Raw genomic sequence first — 27124 nt, 5'->3', positions numbered from 1 at the left:
AATCAGGTTAAAGTATTGTAAAAGTGCTGTGGTTAAACGAGGCGCAATCAAAGAGCAAACAAGTTGGCGCAGGTGAAGACTGCAAGGGATGTCAGAGAAGGAAAGACAACCAGGAAGGCAGAGAGGCAAACTGAAGGTCTTAAAATGTCAGAAGATTACCAGGTTCAGTAGCGAGAAATATAGACATTTTAGCATTTGTTGCTAGCGACATCAGCAAAATGTACATTTCAATTTTAAATTTCATGTGAAAGAAAATGGCTATTAAAAAAACAGAGGGTGACAAAAAGCATATAGGTTTATAAAATCAACAGTACCAGCCTTAATTATTGGTAGTGAAGAAACAGTGGAACAGCCTGTATTTTGATACATAAAATACATATCATGTAGTAATCTTTAAAAGAGCCTGTTTTTATGTCCAAGTGTTAAAGTATTATGTATTATGTTACATGAACGTTGCATTTTATTGTTCAGTTGCAATGTTTGCTGTTGCCAGAAGAAAATAAAACATATATTATATTTACAGTTTATGACTAATATAGTTGCAAAAGTTGTGTCCAGCCAATAGTTACACTCGATTTTTTGGAAAAGAAATGGCCAAATCCTTAATGACAGTAAATTATTTGTTACCAGCAGTTACAGCTGGTTCTTATTAGAGCTGAAACGATTAATCGGAATAATTGTGATGAATTGATTATCAGAGTAATTGTCAACGAATGTAGTAATTGATAAATCATTAGCTGGCAAATACAGACTCAAAAAAGGCCCTTTTGCTGAAAGAACACAGTCAGTAACAACCTTTGTAAAAATGTCCTTAACTCAAGTGGCATAAATTCATCTTTTGCAATAATTTATAGCAAATGATCATCTGTACAAAAAATAGTTGTTATCTAGGAATGCTGTTATTGCATTTTAGGCCAAATATGTCATTTTCCTGTTTGTTTATTTGTATCTTTTAATGCAATTCTAACACTGCAGAATCAACTAATCAATAATAATCGATAGATTAATCTAGTATTAAGATAATCACCGGTTCCAGGCCTGATTCATATTAAATAAAGAAGAAGCGTGGTGTAATCCGGTAAAACAAAAATCTTCAAAAACTAGACGAGTGTGATCTTGGCTGATCTTGCATGAAGAAAAAAGAAGCCATGGAACAGGGTGGCGTTATTACACCTTGCTATGCTCACCATGTTAGTCAGGCTGTTACCATCTGAGCTGCTGTGCTGGCCTGATGATGTATACCCTCCTCCAGGGGGCTTAGGTGGAGGCGGGCCAAGGCCTGAGTTACTTATACCCAAAGAGAACGTCTGCCCCTGTGGCTGGGCGCTCCCCATCGTCCCGGGAGGAGCCGGCTGCCTGTCGCAGGAGGTGGGACAGGAAGAGGAGGAAGCAGAAGGGGTTGTTGACACAGAATGGGAGATGTTTTGGTCTCCCCCGCCTGTTCCTGCTCCTCGACCCTGAAGGTATGGCATCACACCTGCTGCAGACACCACTACTGTAGAGTTGTGGGTAGAATTTGGCACAGACTCCTGGAGTAACTCTACGATGAAAAAGATGGGAAAACATATGAGATTAAAAAGAAGAAGCAAAGGAAATGAATGAGAGGGAAAGGAAAGATAAGAAAGGAGAAAGATAGCGCAAAGAAATAAAGTAGAGGAAATTAAGCAAAGTAAGGTGGGAGAAGGATGCCAGACTCTATAAGAAACAGCTTTTACTGATGACCATCAGTGTCTATCTCCTCTGGAAGAAAAAACTGTCTCGGTGAAACCTGAGATTCCAGCCTGACTGTCTCTGTAGAGCTGACTGTAATATTTTACAAAGGGCTTCCTGCTCATCCTTCATCACTTATCATGCTCATCTACAGCTCAGCACTTAGCTGCACACTCCCAATATCTCTTTTGCTCACTCCAGGGTTTAATAACAAAAAGATGTATGTACACATATAAACAAAACACACACACATAGAACACTAAAGGTGAACACACACAGTCATAAATATTACAGATCTAATAACGCTGTGACAAATAACCTCTGCAGCACAATGACAGAACTGGCTCTAACGAGCCTTAAGGCCAACATTCCAAGCTAACATTGATTATGGCTTTACTTCACAAACAAAACACACACAGAAGGACAGACCCACAAATACATTAGTACACGCAAATGTCTGCTTTGTCTCTGTGCATTATATGTGAGATATCATTTCCATTTAAAGCAACAACAGCTCATCTCTGCTGGGGATTTAAACTGAAAATGCACCGCTGCTTCCTGGGGATGTTTTGTACAGTAATGTACAGCTGTGAGATATTCGGCTCTGACAACCCAAACGCTTAGAGTTTGTGTCAGCAAGTTCACATATCTGCAATAATCTTCCAGTATGAAGATATCCCTACCTTTGGGCACTAGACGTCTAAGAATAGTTTGCTGAGCATGAACACAATGTGGATTAGAACTCAACTTTGTTTAAAATCCTCCACTTTAAGAATCTTCTTGGTGACCTAACCCTAACTTGACACTTAGAATAGAGAACGTTATTAACTAAAGGCAACTTTGAATTCCTCCAGAACATTTTTTCTCTCAGAGGTTAGATTTACCCCGACTGTTTTTTTTCATTTTGTGGGTGTGTGCCACAAAATGTAAGCTAGCTAGCTACTGTATGTAGACTAGCTAGCTAGCTGGTTCTAGCTAACCTTAACCATCTAGCCATACCCAGTTAGCTATCTCTGTGTTTTATGATATAATATACCCTAAAGGAACATGTTTATAAACTGAATTTGCACATGTTTGTGTGGAAGTGAAGGTTGGATAACATATAAACAGCTAGAAGTACAAATTAACTCTTTATTACTCCATCTGCTACTAGATTTCAAATCCATGACAAATTGAGTTTGGTCTCTCAACAGCATGGTGACACAGTGAACTTCGGTATTCGTCAGGGTTAGGGAGAACTGCTGCCCATGAATACTTGGGACTCCCTTATATACACTTCTAACTGCCTAAAAATATTTTAAACACCAAATTACTGTATTGATTGATTTGCCAACACTAGCTAATAGCAAGTCATAAATAGCATTATGACTTGGTATAGCTTCTCAAACTGCATTTTTAAAAATATATTTTAGATCGGCATTACAAAAAAAAAAAATCGCATGAAGTGGTGAATTTTGCCCAAATACTTTAATGAACGTTTGGTCAATTTGCAAACACTGAGTAGATGTGAATAGGTGGGGGTCAACCGTAGATGAAAAGCTTAGTGTTCAGTGAGATGACAGTTATAAAATGTTTTTAACAAACACCATGGTACATTTGTAGCAGGATAAATTAACGTTTTGCCCTTAAATGCTTTAACACAGAACTAGTTAGCAAAAGAAGCTGGTATTTGATCAAGTTCCTGGTGAGACAAACTGTAGGCCTTGGTTTTCTATCTTTTGTTCTGAGTTATAATACCATCCAACTGTTTCAGTGGTGTCTTATGAGTAAATTTTGCTCACCTGTAGGGGAATCTCCCAGGAGGCCTTTCCCCAGCGGCAAAAGACCTGGAGGTCGCAGAGACAAAGCTTTCTGCATCAGTAACCTGGAAGGGTCTCCAAGCAGACTGGTGACCTGATGAAGGCAGAGGAAAGACGAGTATTAGAGAAGAGAAGAAGAAGTAGCAAAAGATGAATGAGAAGAGATGAAACAGCAGAAAAAACACACTCAGTCCAACTTTATTGACATAAAACAATTTACAACAAAATATAATTTTAGGGTATTTTACACAATAAAATGAAAACTAATGTAGAGTACAACAGACATGGTTTGTATTTTTATTAAACACTTTTCCTTCTTGCATAAGCCATAGATGTGGAAATCATTCAGAAATGCCATTGGGCGAAAAATAGAAAAGCTACATTTAAAATACATAACGGATTAGTGTTTTCAATGCTGTGCAGAGCCTGAGGGAGAAAATAACATTAGTAAAGCATCTGGTCTGCAAGTTTCAGCATCTAAGCATCACCGACTGTGACTTTTAGCTTTGTTCTTCTCAGCAATTAAAGAAAACATGAGAGACATTTGAAAAGAAAATGTGTAAATGGAAATGTCAAGGGAAACTTTATCACCTCCAGGTCTTACTTTAAACAAAACAAAAGACAATTAGGTAGAGTGATTTTTAGGTGATTCAGTTTCATTATGCGTTTAGTGCAGGAGCTGGAAATATAAGTGAACATGTGTCAAAGAACACAATCTACCTTCCCCAATAATTCATGCAAAATGTCACACACATACACACACACAAAAAAAACTCAGCTGTCTTACACTGCTGATGCGCTTGTCTTTGATGTGAAGAAGCTGCTGCTGTGCGAGCTGCATGTGGAGGAGATTCTGGAGGACAAGTCCGTTACCAACCATAGCATTCTGTGGGGTTACAGCAAAATAATAAAAACTTCACTTTCACATGGGAACCAATATAGTAGCTGTGAAAATCTCACAAAGATGATGCGTTTAATGTGACCTGGTGAGCCTTTCCTAGTGTTAGGAGGGCAGCAGTGAGAGGAGGTCTGAGGAACGGGAGGCCTGCATTACGCCCGTACTTTCCTGAAAAAACAAAATGATGCACAGAAACATCAATCAGTGTCTCACCTTGCATTTTTCTTATTATTCTTTAAAAGCCACTAATGGACCAAATCAATCTTCCCAAAATTTAACACACATAAAGTTCTAAGTAATTTAAGTAGTGAGTCACTTAAAGCACATTTCAGACACACACAGCTATCTGTTGCAAAACCAACACAAGACATGCAATATCAGAAAAAACTATTGACCATATAACAAATGTGTTTAAAATGTACAGTTCTGTTTAGATTCAAAGAGGCTGAAAATGTTACAGCAATTACCTGTGGGCAACCAGCTAGGAAAAAAACACTACTGTTAAGGCTGATGCTGAGATCCAATTTGACAGAAAAAAGGCTTTTTTAAAAATAAAAAGCAACTATGTGCTACATAGGATATGTGAATCCCAATAAGAACATAATTAAACAATCAATTTCATCAATATCTTTATATACATTCATAACACTCAGTGATACTTTAAGCTCTTATTTCATAACATAAATGAAAATCCAAAATTTGGATTCTCGGACAAATTACAAATTATTTTTTAGGAATCTTTGCTAAAGAAACTGGTAGCTTAAAGAGTGCTGTAAGCATTTATATAAATGGAAAGTTGAGTGGAAGGAAAAAGTTCAGTAGAAAAAGTTGCATAACCAACCAGGATAACCACAGCCTTGGGAGCATTGTGAAGCAAAGCTACTCAAGAGACTGGAAGAAATTCAAAAAGGCTCAACAGCTACCACACACAGACATATCCAGGACACGGGCTAAAACTGCATTCCTCAAGTAAAGTCACTCCTGAAACAGAGACATTAGAATGAAGAAAAAAGGACTGGCCTGCTGCTCAGTGGTAAAATGCAACCCTGACGTAAACTAGTCAATGGGAACTTTTAGATGTCCATCTTGAGTTTACTAAATGAGATATCCATAGGTTTAAGCAAACGGCATGCTGCATTTAAATGTGAAGCGCACCTTAAACGCCTGGAACTGGGAATCTTTTAGAGCTGGAAGGAGCAAACTTAAAGAAGTCAACAGCTAAACTGGATCCAAGTTGTGTTCTTGTCTTCCAATATGACAAGAACCGAAAACTAAGTTACTGCTGGTGATGAAGTACCTCCACTAGGGCAAAGTGAACATTATTGACTGCCTTGCACAAATCCCCGACTGGGATTCAATCTGTGGAGTGAACTAAAGATGAAGGACCAATAGCTCGCATGTACTTTGTGAAAACTGGGTCAACTGGGCAAGTGTATATTAGTCACAACCTGAGCTCAAGTTCCTGTTCACATTAGAAGAAACAATACATTGGTGAATCAGTACAGGGACACTATGAGATAATAATTTTAATATTAATTCATTACGTTGTTTTTGCCAGCAGGTAATGAAAATGAAAGACTGGTGGTCCACAAGACAGAAGCAAAAACAATGTCAAAACTGAGTCCTACTAACCAAAATGACACAATCTGTTGATTTTAGGTTAGCTTTAATAGCAGAGGAAGCCTCTTCCTCTGTTATGAGACTATGACTGATTTTATTCACCACAGTCATAAGTCAGTACCATCCAACCTCTGCATTTCCTTCAGCTTTAATGTGCAGTGAGTTACCCACAAATTTCACCGCTCCCTCAGAATAAATCTAAGCGTCAATGCTAATGGTAGGCTCCACCAGAATAGGTGCAGAAAGTTTAACATTTAATCAAGGTCCTAATTTTAGAATTTAATTGTGCATGCTCCTGTTTAAGAGAGCGCCACCACCTCTCCCATCTTCCCTCCTTCCTGTTCTCATTTGTTCCACTAATGTCACACAATTTCATTTTAATACCTGATTAGCCATTCATCAAATAATGAAGACTAGATGATTACAGAAGCCTATATAGGAAAGCCTAACAGACAGACGCACTCAGAGACGGCAGGTCTTTGATTACCAGGCGAGTCCCTTTGGAGTGAGAAGATTACTGAAATAGTTTAAGGCTTTGATAGGCCTTTAAGTCTGCTATGTTATACAAAGTCTTGAATGTGCATGCATGCTGTTGATGTGCAAGTTTTTGGGTCAGTGGTTTTTAGCTCTACATATTCTACATGTTTCAACAAACATTAATGCAAACAGAAAGAAATTCTGAAGTGTTGCTATATTTTTCTCAAGGGATCTTCTCAAATCAGAATGTAAACATTGTTCAGTGTAGATGTCATCTGTTAGAATTCAAAATGACACTGGCTGAAATGTATGCTTTTGCCCACAATATTTAAAAATAATTTCACCACTGCCATTTTGTTGCCCAATGCTTTCTTGTCTCTTGAACTTCATCTGATGCAGATGAAGTACAAAAGATTTCCAGCTGGTACCTCCCATTTCTCGCCTCATTCCTGTCACAACTAGAGATGCACTGAGACATCAAATGTTGATGGGAATCAAATTATATTCAGTTTAATTTGGTCGATCATAAACTCTAAAGTCTGAGAACCCCCCATACGTAGGCACAACCAGCTCATGCCAACAGTCTTTGTTGTGGTTGTCTTGAATAAAGAGAACTCCAAAGGAGGCTCTCGTTTTGTTTTTTTTACTTTAATTCACTTTTTATACCCCAAAAATGCACTGAAATCATAAAAAGTGAATAAAGTACCCATCACCTGTTAAGCCTAAAACTATTACATTTGTCCTACTTGGAGTTAGAAAATATGCTTAATAAATGTGCACACGGTGTATTTGTTGTGGTCGATATTCGGTTTGTGGATTTTTAAATTTCATACCTGTCAGGGTTGCAGCACCGTCTGGTACCTAAACACCATATGCACTCAGCATTCATACTGTTTTTATGAGCAGAGAGAATACTTTGAGGGTGAGGCTGTTAGCAGAGGAATAAACCACTGTGTTATCATTTTAGTCGCCCTGCCAAAAAATAAACTGATACAAGAGTCCAACACATCTGACAAACCAGTAAAAAGTTAAACAGACAAACCAGACCAGGACAGCAAACATTCAGCTAAGTGTTTACATCCTTTTCCTTAGCTGCTAGCTAGCTAGTAGCTACTAGAGAAAGAGGACAAAATGTCTTCAGAAAGCCTCACTTGTACATTTATAGAGTCCAAAGTAGAGTTGCATTAAACAATTTGTTCACTGTGGTGGTTAAAAAACCCTGCTGTGATTTACGGCTGTCAGCTAACATCTGCAGCAACATGTGTGGCACAAAGCCTTGAACAACAACTAAAAAAAAAACTACATTTCTGAGAGCAATGTAACAGAACAGGACTATAAATGTAATTTTATTTTCAATAACCAAAACCAACTACTTTTTCTTTTTTACATGGCCAGTTTTGTATTTGAAAATATCTCATTATTGTTGATTGATGCTTCATTGCCCATGTTATACTGAATTGACTTTTGAGAGATGGGTTAGGGGCCAGATATTTTTCATCCAACTATTTTCATTTAAACTTTTATTTATATCAACATGTGATAAGTTCAGATCGCTGTTTTTGCATGTCATATAGCAACATCCAACAAAATGTAGACCTATTTTTGTTGAAAAAATAGGTCTACAATAGGAAATAGGAAAAGCTTTGTAAAATATTGATCTGATCATGCCAGTGATGAGACCTCAACAGCATAAATGTTGTGATGATTATCAGTGTTCTTTGAAGAAATGCTGGTAGTTTTGAACTGGAGACATACCTCCTCTTTTCCCGCCCTGGTATGGCCTCATAAGGATCTGCAGGGCAGCTGGGTTGGTCATACTGGTCAACAGCTGAGCCAGGTTTGGTTCTGGTAGTAAGCCTTTTCTGTTACTCAGAATCTGAAGAGAAGACGAGAAAAAAAATGTCCACACAAGTTAGCAGAAAAGTTTGCGTCCATGTGTGTGTGTGTTACAGCAGGATGTGTTTTGATCTTGTCATTAGAAGCCCCTGAAAGCAGCAGTAACCATTACAAAGGTTTACATCATAAAGATACATCTGCAATGTCAGCAGAGAGGAGTTGGTTTCAGGGAGAAAAGAGAAAAACAGAAACGGAGGGACAGAGCTGAGAAACTGAAGCCATCGGATTGGAAGGGTTTACCAAAAATAAGACAAAAAAATACTGGAGAAGTGCTCAGATTCACACATTTTTAGCCAATTTTACACATTGGCATCAGGTTGGAAAAACTAAAAGCGCTTCGTGGCTGAAGTGTGAAGAAAAATCTTAATGAGAATATGCATAGAGTAAGGAATTTTATGTGCATCTTATTTGCAAAGTGTTTTCAAATCACACAAAAGAAAATAAAAAATCTGAGACACAATTAAATTGGTGCAGGTACAAACAACAACCAAATGACTCAAAACCAGAAGAAACATCTCAGAAAATACAGCAAGCAGGACGTCAAAATGAAATGCAGCTTTTCTGGAAAGCACTTATGTCGGCATTTATATCATTATATCATTGTACATTAGATTTCAGATTCTTTGACCTTGCAACACATTTGAACATTAAAAACCATCATGAGTAGAGCGAGGGATAATGTGCACCATACACCCCCTCAAAAGTTCTGGCACAGACGACTGTATTGCAATGTTTGCAGTCTCAGTTTGTTGATGATTCTTTATAGATCTTTGTGCAAAGTGATTAGACGCATATTATTTTATTGCAAAGAACATGGAACCTTGAAATAAGGGGTTCTTACATATATCTATATTTTAATTCAATCAACAAAAAAAATTCTATTCATTTACCATGATGTGAGTTGAAAATTGACCAGCTCTTTTCAGACTTCTGCGGTTTAGTCAGAAACACCCAAACAACAATCTAAATGGCCATTACTCCCAGCGAATTAAATTCAGCAAACTCAAATGAAATCGGACTGAATGAGTCAAGTGGAATGAAGAAATGCTGGTTGTGATAGAGCCTCAGCAGCACTGACAGCACGGCAGCAGAACTCGCCGGCTGGCCCAGAGACACGGATATTTAAAACAACATTAGCAGGATGATGATATTTCCTCCATGTCTGCCCCACAGCTACAACATGACTCCAGCTTGTTTCCTCCCTGTCACATCCCACAGACGGAGCTCCACTGATGGGGGACAGAGTGGGTTCGACTAAATCTCGTCTGCGGATGAGGCGAGTCGAGTGCACACATGCGTGTGTGTTGCAGAAGGGAAAAGTAGCATTTGTGTGTGTTCGTGGTGTTGAACAAGGCCGCTCGTAGCTGACAGCATCTTTCGAGGGAGAAGAGAAGAGCAGGACAGGAGGAGGAGGAGGAGGAGGAGAGCTTTCATTTCATTATTTTTTTTTCCTGCTGGAGAAAATGTCAGCATGCTTCGGTCTGTTTGCCTACTGGCCAAAAAAGAAAAAAAACAGCTACATACCAGCAGACTCATGCCAGAGAGGTAAGAAAGCGGTGAAGAAGAGAAGGCAAGAAGTATCTCAGAAGAAGAAGGGAGGAGGGAGCCATCTGGTCCTCAACATTCACCATCACACTCATTCAACTGGAGGAATGAGAGAACCGCCTCGGAGGAGAACTGGAGCCCCGAGTGTGTCTTGATCTCTTTCTTAAGGTCTGATGTTTCTTTTACCAGCAGTTCACATTTACTGAAAGAATCCTGAAGAACCCTGAGGCTACAGTTTTAACCTCACTGTACTCGCTGATGCTTCCTTTTTCTTCACCTCTTCATTGTTCTGTCCTTCTCGATTTTCTTTCTGAGCTCAGACACAAGTCAGACTAACGGTAACCTTTTTACCTGCAGTCAGTGTTGGTGATTGTATACCGATCAGGAAATGACAATGTCATAGCGGTCATAGCCGCATCTCTTGGCATGTATTTTGCACATTTTAATTTGGAACATTTAATAGTGTTCTGTACTCCGTTGATATCTCATGACTCAATGATGCAATGCCGTATTTTATATATAAAGTAAAATTGGTGTGTTAGTTAGGTAGTCTGTTAAAAAAAGAAAGTATTAAACTCTTGAGATCTTATCAATCCGATAAAGTGCAATTAATAGATATGCATCTTTAAAATATTCAAGAGAATACTCCTGCACAGCATTTCTACACACCTGATTAAAAAACTTTGGATGCAAAATTAAATGCACTTTTTTTTATTATAGGAGCTTGGTTTTTGAATTGATTTGAAAAGAAAATCTCAGTATCACTTATAAGAAAGAAGTAAAAATGATTTAGTTGTAAATCTGTCCGATTCCTCCAGCACATCTTAAAGTAACTTCTCAAAGAGAGTTTGTCAGGAGTGTGGGCAATAATTTCAGGTTAATTACTCAACCAAACCCATAATGATTATCATGTACATTCCCTTCACTTCAGCTGACATGAATTCTTACTTGCATTTGATCCTGTGTGCTGGTGCTCATACATTTGGATGCACATATATATGTGTGAGAACATTACTGTGTCTTAAGCTGTGACTTTAGTTTATTTCAGGCAACGGGAGACAGTGGAGGAGCCCAATCAGTCTGCAGAACTATAATTATCATGTCAATGCTTCTCTGCAACCACAGCACTGTGTAGGAGGGACATCACAGCTACAAAGAGTCTCTCAGCCAGAGGGTGCTCATGCATGTGAAACCAAGTCAAACCCTGGTTCGTCTCAACTCTTGATGCAAAATAACCAGTTGGCATTAGCTTCACAATTAGCTGTGAGCATTTATTCCTCATTTGCTCGCAAAGTTCAGTGACTCGGTGATGCAGCATATGGTTTTCCAGATAGGAAATGTTGTGATGCCAGTAGCACACACGAAATCTGAGGTCTAACAAATGAGGTTGCACTAAATTTACAGTGAAGCTTTAGAGAGCAACAACATACAGCCAAAAACCTCCTACAGTCGCAATAAAAAAGAAACCCTGCTTTGACGCTGCACATTTCACCAGAGTTAGACGTATTTAAGGTTATAAGTGTTATTTTCATGGATTTTTTTGTTAGATCAACTGGCAATCATGGCAGACATTACTTCATTTCTTATATGCTACAAAGTGAAGTGGAGATCAGAGATCTCTGAGATACCTAGAGAAGGGTCTAATATGTAGTTCATTAACTGTGCAACATCACTTCAACAAATAATTAACTCCCATATATTACAATGATGAGAACAACTCAGGCTCCCAATTTAAATGTAAGGGCTCATGAAAGAAAGATGAGCTGTAAATTAAAGAGCTTAGTGTAAAACAGCAGCATGGACAAATCTGCTCTATCAAATATTTTCAATATGCAGCAGACTGGATGACATCTGGGGGATAAGAAAAATTTTGTTACAAGGCAAGATATCAACATTTACCACATGACCAAACCTTCCATAGAAAAGTCAGTTTTTAGGAGCTAAACAACAAAGTTATCTGAGAACCTGGTGTGTTCACAGTCTAATCGAATCATCTTCAAGGCCACATGTTAACTCGATGCAGCCAGGGCTAAATGCGAGCTTGGTGGGAAACTTGTTAAATCACATTTTCATGTTGCCGTAGATTTTTCAGTTGGTGTATTCAGAAATGTTACTGACCAAATGATACAAGTATTTGTTTCAAATGTCTAATTTTAAAATTAAACAGGATCATGATGTCTGTTATGGTTTCACTAGCCTCAAATCCACAAGCCTTCCAAGATTGACTTGCACATATAAGAAATGCATGTATAATATGATTAACTGGTAATGTTCAACTTTTAGAATTTCCTAACAAATATGGGTTAGATATGAAACAAAGAATTTTAGTAGAAAAATTCATGTTCAGATGAAATCTTAACAGACTGGGGGTTCAAAACCTAACATGTGGGCGTTAGTTTGTACTTGAAAAGCTGAGAGTGGTGAATGGTGCACACAATGCGCTCCATTCCTCATGCCTGTGCTGCTGGCGCTGCTGCTCTTTGTGCGCAGTTTACTCACCATACCCTGTGCAGCAATGAGAGCAGCCAAGGTGCTTCTCCCTGAGGTGCCGGGGGTGCAGAGCGAAAGACGAACTTCCTGTCCTCCCACCAGAGTTCGGTCCATCTCCGTCAGCACAGCTTCAGCCTGCTCCGCGCTCTCGTACTCCACCACACCAAAACCTCTCAATGGGCTCCCTTCATCCTGGGCGAGCTATAGCACGGAAAACAATAGAGACCTAGAGTTACCCTACAACAAAATATTCTTGAGTTGTCCTTCAGGCAGAGTCATGATTTGGTTAGTTCGTCTTTTATTAAGTGGCTATTTGGCTAGAAAGTGGTGCTGGCCATCTGCTCTTCAAACTTGAATTTACAATGAGAAGCAAAAGAAAATGTAGAATTTTAAGAAATGTAGCACAAAAAGAACCTTATGAAGGATGCATACTTCATTTCGACTGTAACGTACATGAAACAAGTTTCTTATTAATTAATTGTGATGCTGTGCATCAAACCATTAGTCAAGGATTTATGTATCTCTGACCAGGTTGCCTCAAAGCTGTTTGGATCTGTTCTAGGCAGGTCCCACTGGGGAAAGACCCTCAGGCTGGCCCAAAACAGGCTTGAGGGACTGTACACCAAGCAGGCTCAACATAACACTTGCCAAATAGTGTTTTTTCCCCCTTTTGCTACCGACACACCCCTGATCTGTTGAGCCAATGACTCCATTAGACTCCTGAAGTTGTGGTGTGGTATCTGGCATCAAATTGTACATTCTTTAAGTCTTACCCTGGGATGCCCCAGATTGACTTGTAGGAGTTGCTGCAGAGAGAGACGTCTCAGTTTCCCTACTGAGCCTGTTAGCTCAGCAACCTAACTTTAAAAGAGAGGAGGGGGGGATGGGTGGATGAATGTTGCAAATTAAATTCAAACAATTTCTCATGAAGATGACAATGAGTGAGCACCTTGATCAATCCCCAAGTTTGATTTTCTCATGTGTTTCTTTCTTGGCCCTATATTCATGAGTAATTCTGCCACTGACTTTGATGGGTTTTGTGGGTGTTGACTGCCAGACAACAAGAGCTTACTGCTGCAAGATCCTGCATTCACAAAACTACCTTCTTCCACACTCTGATCTTTATGCCAATCAGGGATAGGATAGCTCTGCCAACTTCTCATAAGATCTAGTACCTATGAGTTGCTTAAGTCTAATCGTTTCATAATTGTTTTTTCAAAATTCTGTACAAAACATTTTATTTCTAGGGAAAATAGCAGGTTTTCTATTTCTAGTGGCTTACTTTGTCCTTCATAGAGTCGAGTAAATCAACCTGGTCAAGCAAATATCGCAAGGAACAAATTTCTCAGACAATAAGTTTAGACACTTACGATTTCAAAGAACAGATAAATAATGCAGGAGGGCTAATAGAGTAAAGCTAATGGGAATGGTTGGACAATGATGGCTAAAAGCTAATGGCTGACAGTCCCAATGCACCGCCTGATCTACTGTGTTATTGATCCAATAGATTTTTTTTAAAATGGGATAAATCGAGTTAAGGCATTTCCTGATGTAAAACCACATTAAAATGGGAACTTCAGAGTTTTCTAAAATGTAAAAGCGTTCTAATGACGTACACCATGCTAACGGTTTCTGGTGTGTTTATTTGAAATTTTGATGAGACTAAAATGAGAGCTCCAAACAGAGTATGTTTATCCTTTGACTAAAACAAGGAAGAAAAATTATGCAAGATTGGTATTAACAAGCTTTACTTGTGAGCACTCAGTTCAGCTACAAAGTCCAATAAGTCACAAAGTCTGATGTTTCAGAGGATCTAACATGAAAAAGACCAATTTAGCATTGATCAAATGTGCAATGAATGTTTCACAGCCTGTTCAGGAACATGATATTCATATAACACAAACAACGAGGCTGAGTCTGCACTACAGTGTCCTGCCAGATCATTATGGTGTTAACAGTTGGAGAATTAGCATAGCTTCAGCGCAGTCCAAGTATCTCAACACCACTCACATATGTGCACTGATAGAATTCCTAGAAACATTTATGCCATTTTCCATTTCTATAAACGGCTCCTCTGTTGTACTGGGACAATGGGCTCTGCTCCTGAGAGTATTTAGTCAATGAATCTCGGCACAAGTGCTGGATTTCTTCTGAGAGAGCACCAACCCCTCCCTGTAGAGTTCCACAAAGCAGATCCTGGCACCACACTGCACAGAGATGGGAATACACATAATGCACCGGGAATTTTTAGTTAGAAATCTAAGCAGCGGGAAGCTGCTTTGCTGCAAGGAGAAATAAGCCAGCAACAGCATCATGTAGCAGGTGGTTTGAGGAAATAGGCAGGAACCTGATAGTTTGAATGAGCTGCTTAAGATAATGTGACATTAAATAAAGGCTCCTTATTAATTAGTTAGCCATTTTACTCCTGATAGAATGATCCAAACAACTCATAATTCCCTTGTTTGATACTCTATGGGAACATTTCTCATGTTTTCTGCCATTTAAACGTACAATGCTTTCCTGTTTTTAAATGTCGTATACCAGAGAAGATTTTTGTTGTTATTGGAAAAAAAGGCTGTTAATATGGTGTTTTTCAGCTTTTTGTTTTACTTTCCTTCGTGAATGTCTTATTTTTTTGTTAGTTGATTCTGCAGATGAGATAAATATATGCAATGTATGGTTGCTGGTGACATTTTGCCCAACCAGTTTTTGTGACCATATCTTAAATAAATGGACTGCGGGTATCTATTGGTACACTGACTGCCTGGAGACAGTACCATGAGTTTGGTACCAGGAGTTAACATTGAGCTTCTCAAGCTATTTGAGTTCCCTATAATAGATACTAGACTGAGCTCCTCCTGAGCAGTCAAACTTCTCAAAGTGTCTTGAATGGAAAACTGAGGAAGTTTTTTTCATACAAGATCCGTAGTTGCAAACCAGCTTCACTGAACCTCTGTATTTTAATGAGACCTTTTTCTGTCACAAAAGACAGTTCCTTTTCAGCTTGATCTAAATATTACAGTAAGATGATGGTACAATGACATTTTGAATGAAACTGTCTTTTTTGAAAATTGACAATTCATCTTTATTTTACCATGATTGTTCAAACTAAAGATCATCCAATCAATGCTCAGGAAACAAGACTTAATCCTTCTTTTCAATTTTTTCTCATTTGTGCTTATAACATGAACCATCATCAATTTTGTTTAGTCCCATAGTTTCAATATTACACCATCTGAAAATGGATATTAACATTTACAACAAAATTAAATAAATGACTGTTTTTTGGGGAGGTAGGGGGGAAATGAGCAGAGCATGACTCAGAGAAACAAAAGTGCTTTCAGTCTGAAAACTGGGGCCCGTTAGCATCAACGCTCAATCAAGTGGCCATCCACTTTTACCCTCCTCTCATTTGTCTGCTGTTCCCTCTGGTCTGAACAAAGGATGGATGGAAAGAGAGGAAAATGCATATATTTGTGCAGGAGTGGGTCGATAGGTTATTATCATCAGCATATATTAAGCAAAGTGCGTGGAAATCACCTGAACAACTCAAGCACTTGAAAGACGGATGGATGGAAAAACGGGTGGGTGTGTGGAAGAGAGGGAGAGCGAGGATGAGATAGAGGCAAAATGCTAGAGGAGGAGAAGAGGAAAGCAAAGCGAGGGAGGAAAACATCAGTGATGGATTGAGTAACTGACAAGCCGAGAGAGCGAGAAACAAAGGGCTGACGAATGATGTGAGTCAGAAAAGACGAGAAGGACAAACAAATAAAAGCACGTTCAGATTTGAGTTTAGGCAATGAATACAACACAAGTGTAGGTGTGTGTGTTTTTGAAAATGGATTTCAAAATATCAATGAGAGTGTGCAATGGGAACATAAACGCAAATTGAGCTTTTCTCAACTCCCAATTCCTTCAGCTGCACTCGCACCATTTATTCAGATCTGCACTATTATGTAAATTTAAAGTAGACCTGTTTGGACGGTATGTGAGCTCTTTAAATGCCGGCTGTCATCAAGTTCCCCTGGTATGTGTTCCTGTCTTTAACATACAAACTAATGTTTTCAGCACAGAATGAAAAAACCCAACAGAGATATCAAATAAAAGATTTAATTTCCCTCCACACACCATGTTTGAATTTTTTCAGTTTTTTATTAGAATCCCTTTAGTGTTACAGTGAACTCCTACTCTTCATTTCCCCGTGTGCCTCTGCTGTGTCCTGAAGGTGTGATTCCTGATAATTAAAGAGTAATTAAGTCCACAAATTTGGCACCTCATCTTTCACCCTCTAAATTATTTCTGATGTAAATCAAAAACAGATTGGCCCAGCAGAAATTATTCTCCTCCAATTTGCAATTACCCTTTGTCAGTCTAATTAGGAAAGCGGGTTCTTTTTTCATGCGCTGGCCAACAGGTAGTTTAGGTGGAAAATCTCATTAAACAAATCTATTGTATGAAGCTATGTCCAAAAAAAATGGCAAGAGTGAATTAAAGCAGGTTAAAGATTATATTGAGCTGAGTGGCACAGCGCCAGCAGAAATTTTTGGCAACTCTGGTAAAGATGTGTAAAACGTCTTAAAATAAATTCCTCTTATTGCAGTCGTACAATCTCACAAGATTTTGAAAAATCTAAACTTATTTGATTACATTTATTCACTGGGGAGAAAAAATCTCACATTGCAAAACAATTGTTGAACAAAAACATCTACTGCATTGCTTATTGGTGCCCTTAAGAATCCTTTTAAAATAAATTCTGCTTGAATGAAGATTACAGACCTGAACACACCTGTGTCAAAAAGCCTGCAGTGAACTTTTAATGAACTTTATAATAAATGTGAGGTTTATGGTAATCACCAGATACACAGTGGTCTGAATTTTTAAATCAGTGTGATGACCTATGAATGATTTAAGTAATAACACAGCAGTAAGATATTCAGCTTTCTGCTTTTGTTTTGACCATAATGTTTATTAACTATTTAGTTCTCTGAATAATGCATGGTTTTCTTGCTTAAAAAGCCTTGACTATCCATATTACTTGAGGATATTTGCACTTTTATGCCTTCTGACTACTACTCATTAGAACCTGAACTGTCTTAACGCAGCCCAATCTGTATTTCATTCTAACTCTGGTAAAGAGGTATAAAAAGGCCATAACCTCACACTGAAAATGTTAAAAGTACATCAAGCCTTTAATTGGAGTAGATTTATTCAGAGAAGAAAATAAATATATACCGAATTTGAAGGAAATATATACAGTATATATATATATATATATATATATATATATATATATATATATATATATATATATATATAGACATCGACTCACTGATCCACACCACCAGGATCTACAGCACGGACATTGGGATGTCATTCGGACTAGAGAAGTGTGGTCGGCTGATCACAAAGAGGGGGAAGGTCATCCGCACAGAAGGGGTCTCACTCCCAGAAGGAACAATAGCAGACATAGAGGACAGTTACAAGTACCTAGGCATACCACAAGCAAATGGCAACCTCGATGAGGTCACAAGGAAAGGAGCCACAGCTAAATACCTCCAACGAATAAGGCAAGTCCTGAGAAGCCAGCTCAATGGCAAGAACAAAATCCGCGCAATAAACAGCTATGCCCTGCCAGTAATCAGATACCCTGCTGGAATAATTAGCTGGCCAAAGGAGGAGATAAAAGCCACTGATATTAAGACTAGAAAACTACTAACAATGCATGGAGGATTCCATCCCAAATCCAGCACCCTGAGACTGTACACGAGCCGCAAGGAAGGAGGCAGAGGACTAGTGAGTGTGAGAACCACAGTCCAGGACGAAACAACTAAGATCCATAAATACATCAGGGACAAAGCCTCAACAGACAATGTGCTCAGTGAATATCTCAGACAACAGGGAACGGAGGTTGAGGTGCCAGAGATACCATCATGGCAGGACAAGCCCCTACATGGGATGTACCACCAGCAAATAACCCAAGTGGCTGATATCAGTAAATCCTACCAATGGCTGGAAAAAGCTGGACTCAAGGACAGCACAGAGGCCCTCATCCTGGCTGCCCAGGAACAGGCCCTAAACACCAGAGCAATAGAGGCCCAGATATACCACACCAGACAAGACCCAAGGTGTAGGTTGTGCAAGGAGGCCCCTGAGACAGTCCAGCACATAACAGCAGGGTGCAAGATACTGGCAGGGAAAGCGTACATGGAACGACATAACCAAGTTGCAGGCATAGTGTACAGAAACATCTGTGCAGAATATGGACTGGAAACCCCGAGATCAAAGTGGGAAACACCCCCAAAGGTGGCGGAGAACGCCAGAGCTAAGATCCTGTGGGACTTCCAGATCCAGACAGACAAAATGGTAATGGCGAACCAACCAGACATTGTCGTAGTGGATAAACAACAGAGGAAAGCCGTTGTGATAGATGTAGCAATACCAAGCGACTGCAACATCAGGAAAAAGGAGCACGAGAAACTAGAGAAATACCAGGGCCTCAGAGAGGAACTGGAGAGGGCCTGGAAGGTGAAGACCACAGTGGTGCCTGTGGTCATCGGGGCCCTCGGGGCAGTCACCCCCAAACTGGACCAATGGCTACAACAGATCCCAGGAACAACATCAGACATCTCAGTCCAGAAATGTGCAGTCCTTGGCACAGCCAAGATACTGCGCAGAACCCTCAAGCTCCCAGGCCTCTGGTAGAGGACCCGAGCTCAGAGGATAAGAACCACCCGCGGTGGGTGAGAAGGGAATTTTTTTTTATATATATATATATATATATATATTTTTTAATATAAATGCAATGTTAGACTTATTTAACTAAATAAATAGTTAAATATGAATGACTTCCATTTATTTCGAACAACAACAGCAAAGTAGAAGGACTATGGCATTGTGAACATTAAACTGTAGCTGGAAAACTATGGTGGAAATGTAAAACACAACCTCTCTCCACATTGCAAACTTGTTCACCTCTCCATATGAGCAGGTTCTTCATATTTTTTATTTTCCTTATGTCACCAGGTAATACAATGAGTCAGTTATGTGTCATATCACTCCTATGTTCCAGATTGAATGGGGTTCGGGCCAGAGCCCTTTCTCTGTTCAGCACCAGTCTCTCATTTCTCTTGCTAAGACAGATGGCTGCTTGGAAAGTTCTGAACTAAAAACATATTGGTGAATAATATTTGGTTCAGATCATTACCAGATAATATTAGTTCCTTTAAAAGCAAAGTAAACTGTTTTCCGTCAACGAAAAGAAGGCTTATTAATCAATCTTAGAAAAAAAGTGTCTAGTCCAGAGTAAAAACCACCACAAAAGAAACAAAAACGGAAAATGTGCAGAGAAAACAAGTGTAAATATTTGGACATTAACAATAATAACAAAAACATTTTTACTTTTACTGCATAGACCTTCATCGCAAAGAAATGTAAAGTTAGCAATCAGTGTGTGTGACATCTGCTGAAGTGGAGCTGCGGTCCCCAGCTGAGAGACGCTGACTGCGTCACCAAGACGGCTGGGGCCCACAGGAGCATCCGTCAAGGATGTGTGTGTGGGTGCGGGCGTGGGCGTGTATGTGTAAGTGTGTAAGGGAGCTTAAATGGCCGTGTCAGTAGTCTGAAAGGAGTGATGAGGTCATGACAACCCTGTCACAGCTGTCTGTAGAGAAAAATATGTGACCTCCCACAGTGACAGGTCTAAGTGTTCAGATATGTGAGAAAGAAGCAGCACAACACTGAATTTAAGCAAAACGCTGTCGCAGACTATAATATAACAATAAGAATAATTATTTTTAAAAATGGTAAAAGTGGAATTAACTTATGCTCCAGGCTGAGCGATCAAATATTAAGTGTCTCCTAATGTGTATTAATCAGGATTTTCCACATCTTTCTGCAAATCAGGATTCCACATTTACTGTAGATTATTTTAATTTGACTTGATTGAAAAAGAACTTCACACAAGCAGGTCAACAATTGTGTCAAGAATCTTAAGATTGTGCTCGAAAATGTTTAATTAGCAATGATTGTCAACGATTGCAGAAAACATGTGCTTCCCATTAAGATATGCTCATTTTCAAAATTAGATCCCTCCAAAGCAGTAAGACTGCTTTTGTTGATAAATATTTCCTACACACCATTCTTTACCAATGTATGCCTTACGAAAGTATTCATAGCCCTTCAACGTTCCACAGTTTGTTCCATTACAACTACAGACTTCAATGTGTAATTAGGAGGAACACAAAGTAGCACATAATAATGAAGTGGAAGAAAATTCTTATTGTTTTCAAAATGTGTAAACAAAGATAAATACAAATCTGTTACGGTCTTACATTCACTGGTGTGAATCTCAATTGGATGAAGATCTGGACTTTGATTAGGACAGTCTGACACCTGACTATTTCTAAGCCACTTGTTGTAGTTGTGGCTGCATGACTTTGGTCATTGTTCCTGTCTCAAGTCTTTTGCAGCTTGACCTGCATTTAACTACATCCTCTCATCAAGTTTGACGAGCTTCCCTATTCCTGCTGAAGAAAAAGCCTCACCACAGCATGATACTCCCACCGTCTTGTCAGCAGGGATGGTGTGCTCACAGTGTTGTGCAGTGTTTGTTTTCAGCCAAACAACATTTCACATATAGTCCAACAAAAATCATTTTAATCTCAGAGTTAATCTTGAAATCACAGCTAGGACTTCCATTCATAAACCTTCTTGCCACTCTATGATAACGGTTCAGATTTATGTGCTGCATGAGTATGACTTATGATTGCAGTCTTGTACACACTGATGTTGAGCTGCTGATTTGATATATTGAACATTGTAGTAATTTGACAAATAGGGAAAAGTTCAAGGGGTATGAATTTATGTTTGGCATATTTGAACAAAGAAACATTTGGTCTTTGTTGAAACAGTTCCCATAGTTACAGCTCAGTGTTTGACCACAATGTCAGGAATAAACAAAGTGAGGAAGAATCATAAGCGCTGAGCGCTGCGTGTCACTCTGCCTCTGAAACCTGTCGCTGGGCTACATTCATTCTGATTAACCCGTCTGTCTCTGTGCTCTATCCACACATCTATTCTTTAACACACACACACAGATGGCAAATTTAACTTAACCGAGTGTCAGTGCGAGTGTATAACTTGCTCTCGAAGATCGTTATTACATTTTATGCCTGTATATATGCCAACAATCCTTTCACCCTGACATCCACGCCTACGGCCCTCTGCAGTCTCACCTCGCGTCTTCGTAGCTCCATTAGGCTCAACGCTGTCACCCGTCACCTCCATCATGCCGTCCTCTCTAACAGGTCTGGCATTCGTCATTCCATCCCTTCCCTACATCTCCATCCGCTTGTCCTTTCTTCTAATATGGCTGACATTTCCTGCCTCAGTCTCTCTCGTCTGAATAAAGCTAAAGTGCTGTCTGGAGGGCCTTTGTCGTAGGAGGCAGAATTACAGCACTCAGGACAAGGCCACAAGTTAAGTGCACTCTGAACAAAGAAAAGGTGTCAAGAAGGTACACAGTGGAGGAATGGTGTTTATATGCAAGATTGGGGAAGAGGACAGGAGGAAGTTTAGCATGAGTAAAGCACATGAAGATGCAATGAACCACACTGGCATCATGCTTGCCAAACATGACAGCCTAATGGACCTAATAAGGCTGTAAGACAGAAGCAGCTGTGATTCAGGTTAAGGCAGGACTTCCACTCCAGGTTCCAAAGAGTTAAAGGTTATTAGATATGTTGTTATTTACAGAACAAATAAAGCTGAGAAAGAATAAAGTGTAACTGCAATTTCCACAAGCTTTCCAAAGGGAAACCTACCTATCAAACCAAACTGTCTTCAGTTTTAACAGAAATTTGTAAGTCTTGCCATAAATTACCAATTAGATTCCTGTCTGATAATTTGCACATCAGGACTTAATCTCACAAAAAAAACCTTTTTAATAATTTATAATTATCTGGAGGGCACTAAGACTCATAAGGTTTTTTTTGTGGATATTTCTTTTGCTCATCTTGAAAATGGGTTGGGGAAATAGTTGGAGTATTTATTATATTGTTTAGAGAGCATCAATAATTATAAATTGTAAAATTTATATTTTATGATTATAAATTTGTAATTGTAAAATACCAACTTATAATTGTGTTTTACAATTACAAATAGCAAATTTAATAAATTACAGAGTATTGAACATAAAATCAAAAACATGCGTGCGTTAACGACATCTGTGCTGCGAATTGTTCTGTATTTACAAGTGTAGGGAGAGAAAGTTAGTTGCTACAGATGGTCTTGCATGCATCTTCACAGAGTCCTGAATGTCCTAACATGCCATAAGTGCAACACTGTATGTGCAAACAACTTGTAGGCGCTGCAGAGTTGAAACAGAACAGAGAGGAGAGCATCTTTGTGCTGCTTTAGAAGTTTTAAATAAGTAATTTTTGTTTTTTAGGATAGGTTGTAAATTGAGAAGAATTTACAAGAGGGCTTACATACCTCATCATATCTGAGAATAAGAGTAGAGCATGCATGCCAAGTATGTGTTGCTTTCAAGTGTGCAGTTAATGATAAGTATACTCCCACAGCCGTGTAGACATGAATATGAGCCTCCAACAGCTGAGAAAATAAAACCAAACTATGAGAAAAAGTGAAACAGCAGGAAAAAGCAGTTCGGATTTCTGAAGTTTATTTTGCCATTTATTTGCCACTGTTTGGCTCTTATGCCAATCAGCCTCTCACTTTAAATCAGAGTAAAATATATGTATTCATATTTTAATTTTTACATAATAATCATTTGAAAGAGCTAAACTGTGATCCATGCAGAGAAATGTGACATTGGGTAAAATAATGTGCGGCTGTTTTGTTTCTGCCTCGTGTCCACTTGGCCTTCATCAGCTTTTTCCATTCATTATACAAATGTATATGTGTTAAAATGCACTAAAAAAACATCCACTTAGAGGCGGATAATACACAAAACAGAAAAAAGCTGAACTTTAGGTCAAACCCTGCTGGCTCTGCAACAGCAAAACAACATGAGCTAAACACCCACAAAGCATCATGGGACCTGGATGATGTGGGTGTATTGATTTCTATGTGGGAGGGAGGAGAAGGAGGGTGGAGCTAAAACTGGAAATGCAGGAGATGGCCGATATCCACTGAGTGAACTTTAAACGTTCATGAGGCGGAGGAGTGGATGTAGTGGAAAAAAAGCCGATGAAGCAAATATGAAAGAAAACAAAGACTAAAAGAAGAGAGAAATGTGAGGGAGGAAGCTGAAGGGTAGTGATGCTGCAGCCACACCTCACAATAAAAACAAAGGCTTAGATTTTATCAGAGGAAGGTCAAAAGAGAGGCTGAATCTTATGTGTGCACCACCCACCTGGTGGTGATCCATTGGAAAAGGTGCGTGTGTAGGGATGAGGGGGATTTTCAAAGTTTGTAGTTCAAATTATCTTAAGCCATAGATCCTATGAATATGGTTTTGTAACAATAGCAATGAAAAATCTATTTTTCCCCCTAAATTCATCAAATCATAAGGGTAAAAAAAGAAAATACAGTGCATTGGAAAAACATCGGCCACCCTTCTCTGAATGTCTCCCCATCCCTTTATATATATATAAAAATCATTATGTATTTTAAAGGCACATAATGTCATTTTATAGCACAATCAAGTAACTATGTTGCCTTCACTTGTTCTAAAAACGCTGTATATATCATAACTTAAAACAGATCTGACTCGAAATCTGCAGCCGTCTCTTTAAGAAGCTCCTACTCTTTCTGACACTCTGCCTTCAGCACATCGTCACAATAATGCTCCTCTATTATGCCGACTTCAATCTTTCTTAGGAGCGCTGGACTGATAAATAGTTGGTATGATGAGCTCAACAGACTCACAGTTCCACCAGGTGTTTGCTAATTCCTGCTGTCGCTAGTCTGGAGGAGCTGAGTATGGGAGACCTGCTCTGTGGGCAGGAAGCTCGGCAAAACAGTGACTGAATCCTACCTGGCAGAAGACTGGTTTGTACGTTTCAGAGAAGAGCTGGGCCAGTTCCTCGGAGTCGCAGAGGTCCAGAGGCAGCCGGTCCACACACAGACACTTGGAGTGCAGGTTCTCCTCCTGGCTCAGTTGGTTGACATCCATCCACTGAACCATCAGCGACCGATCCCCCTGCAGCATTAAGCACAGACACCAAGTTTAGATCAGTCAGCCACGTGAAAATCATTTAAAAGTATAGATAATGGATTAAATGTATTTAGTGCAAACTGAGCTAAATTTATCAGTGGTATAAAAACTGTACAGGAATTGAGCTCTTCTTCCATCTTTAGATTCTGAAGTCACTCAAGCATCACAAGTAAAAGGTCAGAGAGCTTTTGAATTGAAGGATATTTGTACAGGAAAATAAAGATGTTGCCGTCAGAATAAGAATTATCTTATTTACACAGTTGCAGTTTAAGTTTTCCTTTACAAAGTTCAACTGGAAGAGCCCATATTTGGTACCACAAATGAAGTTCTAATAGAACTCATTAAATGGATATTTAACAAAACGTCTGATTATACATGTTCATGTATAATCACTTTCATCTTGACTCACTTTCATCTTTGAGTCAAATGAGGAAATTTGCTAATTTTAAAAATAATAAGTCAAAGATTACATAAATCTGCAGCTGGTTAGTTATGTCAAGGAGACCATGAAATATCTTGTAGCAAGAAAAGGTAAAATAAATCTAATCTTTGTTTCGGGGACATTCTGAAATTCTGAAAAACTTTGCGATTGCAATAATTTACAAAAAATCACAGTAACACTTATAACTCCTTTAGTAACTGTTATGTTACAAACACTAGAAATTTCTTAAGCTATTACGTAAGCAGGTCATATTTAATTATTTATTACTTTATTAACTGGTTTGTTTACATAATAGTCATATGTGTAAAGAGAGGGTCAGCAGGACAACTTACGGCATAAGAAACATGAAATTCCTTCTTTTTCATCTTCTAAGATATAAATAACAAGATTTTCATAACTAAAAATCTAATTGGATGGATGCCACTTTGTTTTGTGGTTTAACGTACCAGAGGTCGACCCAGCAGCTCCGAGCGGGCCCGCGAAGCAGAGTCCTTCTTCATGTACTCGACAAACCCATATCCCTTGGAGTGGCCCGTTAGCTCACTATAAACCAGGAAGGAGCGCTCGATGTTTCCATACAAGCGCACCAACTCCTCAAACTGCTGCGCCGTGAAGGTGTGGGGCAGGTTGGTGAGGCAGAGCAGCGAATCTGTGGGCTGCAGGGTGACGTTGATCAGGCGTCCTCGGACAGTGCTGTGGTGGAGGGAGCGGATGGCATCCTGAGCCTGGTCCCCGTTCAGCAAAGTCACAAAGGCTGGAGGAGGGACATTATGGAGACGCCGACGAAGGGGAGAAGACGAGACGAAGGATGGGAGCAAACACAAAGAAAGAGATGCACATACATGGGTGGGGACAAACACAAACACCAACATACATTTAAAGCCCACACGAACATGCAGAACATGCCCGGAAGCACACGGAAGAACGTAGATGACCAGCCGAATGTGGCAAAAAGAAAAAAAATTAGGCAAAAAACAACAGAAGGCACAGACACAGTCATAAAAAACAGACAGAGACATACACAGAGAGAAAGACAACACATTAGCTAGAAAGCCAGTAGGGGACCAGTATGTGGGGGAATCCACTGTGACACACACAAACCGTCTCTAAAAACAACCGACTAAAAGGGCAAACCAATGACAGTCATAAATACAGGAATAAATACAGAGACTGTTTACCATCATTAACATTCAGCAGTTATTCAACACCTTAAAACTCCTGCATCATTCAGGTTAAACATCTCCCTAATGGTATAGAACACTAAACTAGATTTAATCACATTAGAGTTAGTAAATCTCTTCCTCGCTATTCCACAATGGAACTTCAGAAAAAAATTAGGGTTTTTTGACCCCTGAGTACTTTTGACCTGATAATAAATTGCGAATTTTTCCAAGCAGGGTCATGTTAGAAGTCTTTTTCTATAAAGGATGTCACTGAAAGCTGCTTTTTGAATTTACTATGGCTATAATTATCTGATATCAAAATTTATTTGAGTGCGATTAAGAAGGAAAAACAAAACATCTGAAAGTTAGGGCAGGTAGGAGCACAACTAATGACTACCCAGCAATAATTTGAAGAGTTATTTTGTATAACAGGAAAAACTCATCTACACCTCTGGCATTATTTCTTAAACAAGGTACAAAATAGGTTAATAAAAGCAATCTACAGTTATTTTAATTTGTTAAACTATAGATTAAGCTTTTGCGTCGTTGCCATAGAACTGAGATTCTGCAGAGAAAAGACGCTTTTTTAGGTTTCAAACATATTGAATAAATCTGAACAAAGCTATTGCTGTTGTGCACATATAGTATGGATTAAGGAGGGCAGAAAAGAGGAGTAGCTCAATATGGGGTAAATATTGCTAAAATCCTTCAGGAGCCTGATATTATACCAATATAACTGTTGTCAGGTGGGTTTCTGTAGTTTAGAGTACATGTGCCGGGCACTGTGAGTGTTTGACCCGACTGAAATGCCACTGTGGCTCTGGAAAATGCTGGTTTATTCACATGTATGCCCCTGTATCAGAAAATAACCCACTGTTTGTTTTCCTTTTGTTAGATTTCAAACCT

At 39.1% G+C, this 27124-nt stretch overlaps 1 protein-coding gene across 1 annotated transcript in view; it reads right to left on the bottom strand.

The window, feature by feature from the left end:
- Positions 1-27124, bottom strand: part of raver2 (ribonucleoprotein, PTB-binding 2) — an 89099-nt gene that overhangs the window by 15026 nt on the left and 46949 nt on the right. The window contains exons 3-10 of the mRNA XM_032571710.1: positions 25502-25809; positions 24434-24598; positions 12445-12636; positions 8260-8380; positions 4493-4575; positions 4297-4395; positions 3492-3603; positions 1188-1540 (exon numbers count right to left, since the gene is read on the bottom strand). Of these exons, the coding sequence (XP_032427601.1) occupies positions 1188-1540; positions 3492-3603; positions 4297-4395; positions 4493-4575; positions 8260-8380; positions 12445-12636; positions 24434-24598; positions 25502-25809 (1433 nt within the window). The remainder of the gene's footprint in view (positions 1-1187; positions 1541-3491; positions 3604-4296; positions 4396-4492; positions 4576-8259; positions 8381-12444; positions 12637-24433; positions 24599-25501; positions 25810-27124) is intronic.

The sequence above is a fragment of the Xiphophorus hellerii genome, chromosome 9 (assembly GCF_003331165.1).
Source record: "Xiphophorus hellerii strain 12219 chromosome 9, Xiphophorus_hellerii-4.1, whole genome shotgun sequence".
Classification (NCBI taxonomy): domain Eukaryota; kingdom Metazoa; phylum Chordata; class Actinopteri; order Cyprinodontiformes; family Poeciliidae; genus Xiphophorus; species Xiphophorus hellerii.
Note: the sequence above shows the minus strand (reverse complement) of the source record. Positions and strands in the feature narration are given on the sequence as shown.